The following is a 9,273-nucleotide window of genomic DNA, read 5'->3' as shown; positions in this document are numbered from 1 at the left end:
GGTTAAGGGATCACTTATTATTATACAAGTAACCTCACTGCCTTACAGACTATCACATGCCACCATGTTCATGATTATAGTACTAGGTTCAAGGTTAAGGGATGACTTATTATTATACAAGTTACCTCACTGCCTTACAGACTATCACATGCCACCATGTTCATGATTATAGTACTAGGTTCAAGGTTAAGCAGGTATATATGGGTGTATCAAAACAGCATCTGCTAGTAAAAAGTGCTACTAGCAGTTTCAACAAAACACTGTTTGCGACATGTAGCACTTCGATTCTGCTATACCTGTAGCACTTGCATTCTGCGACCACTATAGCACTCTGACTCTGCGACTCATAACACTTTGATTCTGCGATTGCTAGCAAATGAAGCACTTTCAGCGATTCTTGCATCGATGGTCGAACAGCGATAATGTAGCTGCATGTATGCGCCGAACTATGACGACAGCACCCGTGACCCGGTAGCTACCGATCCACGGTAAATTATGATCGACACTCTCCTGACGCATGTGAAAGTAAGCCTAATCGATGTTTCAGTTTACTTTGTCATTGATGTCAATAAAGTTTTTGCTCACATTGGTGTTTTATTGTATTGGCGGCAAAACAGACAACATTTCATGTCACCTTGTAGAATGTTTGCGTGGAGAGAGGCGACGGCTGTGACCTTGATCCCCTGCCGTCGACAACGTGCGAATCACAAAATACTAAGTAAACAATCGGCTGCGGTGGTTCATTCTCACCTCGTCCATGACAATGCAGTACACGTACTCAAACTTTACGGGTTTTTTCATCGAACAAATATGTTTATACAGATGTTGGAGGAGGAGTTCATGATTATTATTATCACTTTGTTTTGACTAACAGCCATGCTTTTACATGCGTTCTTATCTATGACAGTATCGTAGAATTCATAGTCCAAATTTGTAAAGTAATACGACGTAACAGCTCTAAGTTTTTAATTTAAAAATACAAATTCACATCTATTTTATATTTATGTGTTAACTTCAATGACAAAGGAAAAATATTGTTACCGGTCTCAAATGTTTTTGGAGGACGTTGATGAATTTAGCTGACGCACCACGGACTAAAAATTAACATGTGCTGCATGCAGACGATTGCGTCCTTGAAATCACGGTCCGTGTTGAAATGCACGTCTTGTGAAAAGAAAACATTGTATCAAACATTAAACGTTTGTTTAAAAAGTTGCAATCCTTTTCGTTGCCTTTGCCGATGTAAATAAGGCCAGCTTGCCGAAAGGGAACATGTTGTTAAGAACTATGAAACTTGTGAATTGGTGACGTCAGATGACTTGAATAAATTATGATGATATTAGCTGACGTGACAATGGCTATTCCTTTTTGAGAATGCGTGACAACGATTGGCTGATAGACTCTCTGTGGAAACATGCCGACATAACTTTTCCGCGTAAAATACACCGAAATAGGGTATTCTTTTATACATGCCATACGTCACCTTAAAACGGTTATCTGAAGTTGTTATTTTTTCTGATAGAAATTCTTTCGATCGACATCTCTGGTATTTTCGGAGAATTTTTACTGATTGTCAGATTTGTAGGAGCAGTCGTACGGGCGGACGGACAATGAATTACATATTTGTGAGTGATTGTTAATAATAGGCACCATCCTACCAGTGTGAAACATACTATCTAGGAAAGGGGTGTGATGGCGCTCGGTGTGTCCTACCACTACATGTATTCCCTGCATGTATTACCATAGACCCTATGGTATTACGAAGTGTTGGCGGCCATAACCACTAATCTCATTAGGGAGCGTGTGTGTAAACTTCAACATAGTCGAAAACAGTTAGAACTGTTTAGCTGGTTTTTTACAGCTGTGGACGTACTCGTTATTGCACCCACGAGATTGTTTTCGGCCAAGATACATGTAATGTTTGGTGAGATGAGATGTGTCTGCTGGGTGATGAGATCGCGAACCGTTCGGTTAGTTACAGCAACACAGTTGTGTGGTTAACGCTATGAGTTCAATAACGCCGTCAATTAGCACCAAGATAAATGATATTGTCTTTATACCCAACTTTACCGTCTTTTGATGTTACATTGCGGATTGACTGTCAGCAGATCCTTGACAAATGACATATCATAAAGCAGTAAAAGTGTGAACTGGTACCGCTCTTTACGTCACCGACGACTTTACGCGGCGATCCGCCACTTGCTGCCCGGCGGATCGATCAGTTTAGCAAAGGCGACATTAACACTTTCTCACACTGTTCTTCGACTTTAAAAGCCATGGAAACTTCTTTCGACCACATCATTATCAATATAAAATTCGTAGTCGACACATCGAGAAGACTGTATACCAGCAAAATGTCATTCCTCTTGAAGAAGCAGGCTGAAAGTTGCCTTCTTTTAAAGAAGCAGATCGATATGTTCGTAAAAAAGACTAACTTAGAAGTTGGAGTGGTCGTATCGTTTTACGACAAAGTGTTAGCGAAACGCAAGTTTATCGTCCACGGTACTGATTGCATGCAGCAGTCACTTCAAGAAAAACTTCCAGATATGGTTATACCACCCGTTACATCCACTCGGTATCAACGTACAGCCACTGATGAGACAGATAGTTCAGATGTCGGCGGAGCCACAGACAACTCAACGTCCGTACCAATCCCAGACCTACCAGACATCCGTGACTCACCACAAGGCTGCCTGAGCAAGCTTACGTTTGCCGAACTCAGACATCTGATTCCAACCATCGTGAAGACTAGCGTCGGTCGAAACCAGGCGTTATGGGGTAATCAAGACAAAGCTCCCATGTGGTGGCCTGTAGATGTGCCCTACTGCAACCCATGCAAACGTCCGAAAGAGGTAGACGGCTGGACAGAACTCTTGAGGAGAGCTGCAAAGGCTTGTTACGTGTACTACCAACGAGAAGATTTGACAGGTAGGTGCAACGTCATAACCTGTTTTCAAAACTAGAGTTGATATAGTATTCATATAAGGCGACTTTCATCTCAGCGAGTTTATGCTGTGCCTTTATCATTGAGTAGTATACTCAGTACTTGTTTTGATTAGTTGAAATTTTATCGCCGCCTTCCCACGCGATCACTCCGAACAAAACAAACGTCACAACATGATGAATAGAGGTAAATAAGGACATCTAGCCGCTTTCACCACATCTGATTTTAATCAGATTGAGGGCGAGGGGTGATTCAATATCAATTACCTAAAATGTGGTAGTAGTGCACATTTTTTCTGTTCATTGTCCTACTTATGCTGAGCTGTATGTGTCAGTAAATAAACAAGGCATGTTTGTTTTATTAATATTTTATTACTCCATATTTCGGCAGGGTTTGTGACATTTGAATGTATGTATTAGCAAGTATTATGAAGATAATTTATTTTCCAATCAAATGATACCTCACTTGTCAAAAATGGGTAACTCTAAGTATTTTTATAACTATTTGATTACATAACACTCAGTCTCACTTTATTCAAATTATTGTCAGTGAGGGGCTCGGAGGAAGAACAATCTCATGAGGCCATGAGTGGTGAAAGAGTTAAGTCTTCACCCCCAAGAGTAAGTGATACTAGAAAATATTTGAAACATTAATGAATCTTTCTTTTTTTTTCACACAGGAGACAATACAGCAGAGCAACCTCAGTTATCTGAAGAGAACCCCACATTTACTAATGGTAAGTCAACTTCTATTATCATATTTATTATCAGATTTGTGGGTAATCATGTCTATGTGGTGTTGGGTCAAAAACTACCCACTTGTTTCATATACTATTCCCCCCCCCCCCTTTTTTTAAAAATTTCTTTGATATTTCATGTACATCCAACTTGTTCTTGGATTTTTTTAAGTTACTTTTTTTTTGGAAATGGCAAGTTGTCTGTGTCTTATTATGGGTACACATGTCACAATTTTTTTTTTATTCCATCATGAACACTTTTACCTAGTCCCTCTGAGTTAAATTTCACAACCAGGACAGTTAAAATAGGGTGTTCTGTAAATCATTTTAATTGAAAGTAGACTGTAATTGCAGTTATGTGTACATATTACTTTTACACCATAATGCGATTATGACCATAATCACTCTGCACCTTTGTAGGATGACTGTATGCTACAACTTACAAACATCTGTTTGGATAGCAAGCTGATGTACACATTATTGTTACAATTTAAAATGCCAAAACACAGATGAACATTTACATCTATAATATAAAATAACTTTGATGAATAACCATCTGAAATATATATATTAGTAAAAAAGTTAGGTAATTTTGATATGTATTTGAAAAATGTACAAGACAACTCCCAGATTTTGAATATGAATAGGATAAAGTTTCTTCAGGGATATTTGGACAAAGGTTGAATATTTAATTTCGAAGGCACGTTTCCCTGAAGATAAACATACAATGTTAAAGCATGGATAATTTATTGTATATTAAAGCAATACAATATCTGCCTTGTTAACTGTTCAAATTCTTGTTTATTTCTCTAGCTGCTACACCAGAAGATATACAATTCCATCCTGAAATACCTGCCCTCCAGCAGATAGTTTACAATTATACCACACTGAATCAAAATGATCTTGGTAAGTAACAACATAAAATTCTGATATTAACCGTGAAAATATATATTGGTGACTTGTCAAAGGCTAACATACAGTAAGCGTGTAATTGTTATTGAAAGACACTAAGAATAAATTCAGAAATACATGGGTACATAGAAAACCATATGTTCATACATACAGATGGTAGAAGTCAACTTCTATCTACTGAAATTGTTAAATTTGCTGTGTACCTTCTAATCGATACTTTAGATATTCAGTCAAGACAGTGCAAAAAACACACCAATATACACATATTATAATGAGTTCAAGACCAGTTGCATGGAATCTACAAGTAGGGTTTGTAAACAGAAAATGCTAAGCAGCAAAGTCCTATTTGCATCAGAATACATTGAGTTTGTCATAACGTAACAAATGTCTAGTTAGCCTCAGAATTGTACAATATTAATCCACATTTATTCATTTTGTCTCTTTTCACCAGAACTTTTAAATATGCATTCTACACCGGAAACACTACATGTCCTACCATCAGCCATGGAAATATCAACAATACCGAGTTTTGAAGACAGTACTCTCCACACCAATGACTCACTGTCTTTTCATGACACATTCCAAGTAACTGAGGAAGCCTCCTTGCAAGACCAAACCCAGTCTGATGACCAGTTTGGCATGCACAGCCACGACCTATCTGAGCACACAGTATCATATGCCATTCAGTCCCCAAGCCAACCTATGCAGTCATCATCATCCATGCTTGTCAGGAGGAGTCAAAGAAAAAGCAAGAAAACAACAAGAGCTCTAGAGTATGTGATGCAGATAGCACGCCGAAGAAGATGAAAGGAACTGTAAAACATTGAACATCTAACTGATCCACTAATTCTTTGTCCAATTGTAACACTCATTAAGTTTCTATCAATTTCTTTGACAAACCAGTATTTATCTTATTTTGATAGACATTACTAAAATTGCCATTCTGCATTAAATTTTATAATAGTGTAGTAGTCTTGTCAAATATTCCATACTGAGGTGGCAACTCCTTCCTTTTGATTGTTTTCACTGTTTATGACAGCAGAGCACCTTTCACTTTTTTATTAGCAAGACCAAGGAAGAGGGCTGCATGAAAGATAAAATTGTCAGGTAGCATGTACGATAGTTGTGCCTTGATTCTTGATATGGAAGCGTTCGTCTGTTCGCAGATTTGACTGTTCAGATTTGTTATCTCTCTGTTTCCTTTGTACCTGTCCATGTTATAACCAGTTGAACATCTGTTGGAAAGACATAAAACAGCCATTTAGATCAATGAATGTATTTTTCACTATGTTACTACAAGATGATGACTACAGTGTTCACAAAATCGTATAAAATTGACACAATTGACTTTATACTGTACTCTATATACATTATGTCAAGAAGTTTTTCCATTCTTTTCACAGTTAAAGTCTGTAACATGGTTTGTAAATTTGAATAAACTTGCTATTTTTGGTCATTAATGAAATATACTGCGTCACTATTGGTGTGATTCCATCTTGTTCCTAGAATGTGTTGTAAAAAGGTATTTGCTGACCTGACTTTTAAAACTATTCATCCTCAACATTTTGGCATGTTCAAGAACTGCTAAAATTTGCAAATCACTTTACAAAAAAAATCCCAACTTAACACTCCTGTTTCCTTAATATTTTGAGCATATCTTCACTCACAAAAATATGGTCAGATCCAAACCCACCTACATGTATTTTGTATTGAAAGGCATTTCACAGTAAGTACATCCTTTTATTATAGGCCTAAAAATACTTGGCACTTACCCTGTGTGATTACACCAATGAAGCCTGTCCACCAGGAACATTGTATGCTTGAAGAACTCAGGCTCTCTGCAAGAAGAAAACAAAAAAGATACAAAAGATGATTATCACAAATGACTTGTTAACATGTACATCTGAGGACTTGCTGGTATCTCAGAGAGATTAAGCTGAAAGCAATCCATGGGACATAGTAAACAAACTATCAACATAGGTATCAAACACTCATGCGTATGATGGAGGTAGACATTAAATAATATTGTACAAACTTAGACTACTAGTGGCACTAGCCATATAGATGTACTCACCTATTCAGGCAGTATTGATTAAGCTTACAAGCATTGTCGTAGATTATGATGTTCGGTGCCTTTCGGAAACGCTGCTTTATGATTTGGAATGGTAATGCAGGAGACTCGTGGTATTTCATGACTTGAAACCCAAGACAGACTTTGTGTTTGCAGTACATTGTAAAGAGACCAGGAGAGAGAGTTGGGTGCCCCTTGGAGAACTTATTGCAGGTATCTGGGCCCCTACAGGCAACACTCTCTCTTCTGCAGTCACATTGATAATTTCCAGCTCTGATAGTAAAAATGAAGAATTATTATAATAAGTGTTAAGTATTATGAATTGACAGTATGTTGAATATATTAGGAGTGTTAAACTTAATCACTTTATTCAGCATGTGTTTCTTTGCAAATGCAATTTGATTACTGGTATTTTCCATCATCAGTGTTCAATAAAGCTATGTACATGTAATATATTCAGTGAGAATGTGACAAAACTACATCTCAACAACAGCAAAAATATTGATTTTTTTGAAAGTGAAAACATACACAAAAATGAAGAAGAACTGATAAGACTAAGTATAGAAATAACTGACTAAGGACAATAGACTGGCACCAGTCCCTTGGGTGATTTTTTTTCACGAGTCAATGAGAAATAAGTTATGAGTGAAAAAGAGTGAGATTCTTAAAACTGCTTAACAATGAGCTTTAGACTTACCCATGTATTTTTGGCATATTAGGAAAAAAATCCAATGACTTGAACAGGTCTGCCTGGTTTGGGTTGAGGTAATGGTGACTGTCTGCTGTCATAGGTGCTTGTAACTTAGAGCGCTTTAGAATTTCTTGGAGCAGATACCGAACATCATGTGGTAATCTTCCATTGCTGGAGATTGCCTCGATAAAGTTGCAAATGATGGGTGCATCCTTCTTCAGTAATTGCAGTTTATCACGGTGCTGGCTGTGGAATACATTAAGTCCTTTGATAAATATTTCTTTCAGGATATGCCGGGTTCTTACTGCATCACTACTTTGGAGTAGGGAAGAGGTCGGTGAGTTTCGGGAAAGATCTTGTAGGAAACTGTGATAACTTTCTGGAGCAAGGAGTTGTGTTCCATCAATGCTGATTCGCTGTAAAATGTTGACTAGAGATGACAGGTGGTTGTGTTTCCTTAAAAGACTGATGAGACGTTCATATTGTTCTGGTGATAGTGATACAGGGGGCAGATTGTGCTGATTCTTGTGGTCTGGGTTCATTCCTGCAAATTGTAACAGAAGTTTCCTTGCTTGAGGATTTGGAATGAACACCCTGTCTGCATGTTTTGTACCAATGATGGGTGGCAGGTGACTAACTTCTTCATCTTCACTGAAGCATTGTAGTAGTTCTTTCTGCAGACCGATGCCAGTCCCATCACAAACAATAGTGTCTGGAATTGTCCCACATAGATTGCAGTTGAATACTTCATTGAAGTCCAAGTCCAACAGTCTAGCATATCCATTCCATGCTGTTCGCAATTTATGTAATGGTAAATGTGAAGTGGATGATAGTGTTGAATGTTTCTGTGCATATGCCCTGTAACAGCAAACACAAGAAAATGTTTTGTCAGGGTTCTCAAGTCATCTTACAAATTGAAGTTACCATTTGGGAATGTAAATAAAATTGCTTGTGGGACAGGATTCTTGTTACAGTTCTAACTGTTTGTACAAGTATCTAAAACTTTTGCAAGTTTACCATATGGGAAACAGTCAAGTTAAAACCGACTCAAAATAAAGCTATGCATTTTTTTGTGGCGATGATAAATTGGGCATTTTCAGTAACTGTATTTATGAATATGTAGGAGCTTCAGTGAGGTGGTCACTATACTAATATATAGACAGGTTGGCTGTTATATGAAGGTGGTCTTTAACACAGGTTTGTAGTCAACTCAAAGAAAGCAAACACTTGCATACCTGTGAAACGCTGCAAGGGGATTCCTTCCTTCTAACATAAGATGCAAATAGCTGTGTAGTAACCCGTAGTGTATCATATCATGGTTGTTTAAATTGAATAGCAAGTCATCCTTTCCATCATAAGAAAGACGGCAACCACATTGCCCATTACTTGGTCTGTAGTAAACTGAAAGAAAAATTAGTAAAAGTCACAAAGTGCAAAACCAAAGAAATTTTCTTTAGTTTGAATAATTTTCATTCCAACAAATGCTAAAGAAACTCCCCCTCAAAAGTTAGCAGAGAATACCAGGACAACATGTTTACACAACTAAAAACACACTATCTCCATTGTTAAAAAATGGTAACTTACCTTTGAATTTTTCATGGACATCATCTACGCTGACTGTACTGATAGTGCTGTTTTCTTTGTAGATGACAGCATCACCAATATACCAGTCATTCTGAACTGGGTCGTCATCATTCCAAGTATTACCATGTCTGCATACACTTAGTGGTTCATCTGATTCTGGTATGGAAGGGACCAGGTGCCTTGGCAAGGGGAGTTGCCCTGACTCTTGTTTGTCATACACATCCTTCAGTTCAGATGTTAGTGGATAGGGTATCTTTTTATATGACACATATGAGAAGTGACTTGTCCTTGGATGATCCCTCTCACTTTCTGGTGTAGGTTTGTCAGTCTCTTCC

At 37.7% G+C, this 9,273-nt stretch overlaps 1 protein-coding gene across 2 annotated transcripts; it reads left to right on the top strand.

Moving 5' to 3' along the window:
• Nucleotides 1-1,489: 1,489 nt before the first annotated feature.
• On the top strand, nucleotides 1,490-6,038 carry LOC144437617 (uncharacterized). Of its 2 annotated transcripts, XM_078126596.1 has the most exons (4): nucleotides 1,490-2,928; nucleotides 3,624-3,680; nucleotides 4,494-4,586; nucleotides 5,044-6,038. In XM_078126596.1, exons 1-4 carry the CDS (start codon nucleotides 2,277-2,279, stop codon nucleotides 5,397-5,399), a joined length of 1,158 nt encoding a protein of 385 aa, XP_077982722.1. In that variant the 5' UTR covers nucleotides 1,490-2,276; the 3' UTR covers nucleotides 5,400-6,038. The 2 variants fall into 2 exon arrangements, with proteins under 2 accessions (XP_077982722.1, XP_077982723.1); XM_078126597.1 differs by lacking the exon at nucleotides 3,624-3,680.
• Nucleotides 6,039-9,273: the final 3,235 nt, after the last annotated feature.

The sequence above is a fragment of the Glandiceps talaboti genome, chromosome 7 (assembly GCF_964340395.1).
Source record: "Glandiceps talaboti chromosome 7, keGlaTala1.1, whole genome shotgun sequence".
Classification (NCBI taxonomy): Eukaryota; Metazoa; Hemichordata; class Enteropneusta; family Spengelidae; genus Glandiceps; species Glandiceps talaboti.
Note: the sequence above shows the minus strand (reverse complement) of the source record. Positions and strands in the feature narration are given on the sequence as shown.

What these genes read in the sequence shown, in the direction of transcription:
- LOC144437617 (XM_078126596.1), top strand. Translation starts at nt 2,277, where the DNA reads ATGGAAACTTCTTTCGACCACATCATTATCAATATAAAATTCGTAGTC. An exon ending in CCAACGAGAAGATTTGACAG is followed by an intron (nt 2,929 to 3,623) that starts GTAGGTGCAACG and finishes TTTTTCACACAG; the next exon opens with GAGACAATACAGCAGAGCAA. An exon ending in GAACCCCACATTTACTAATG is followed by an intron (nt 3,681 to 4,493) that starts GTAAGTCAACTT and finishes TTATTTCTCTAG; the next exon opens with CTGCTACACCAGAAGATATA.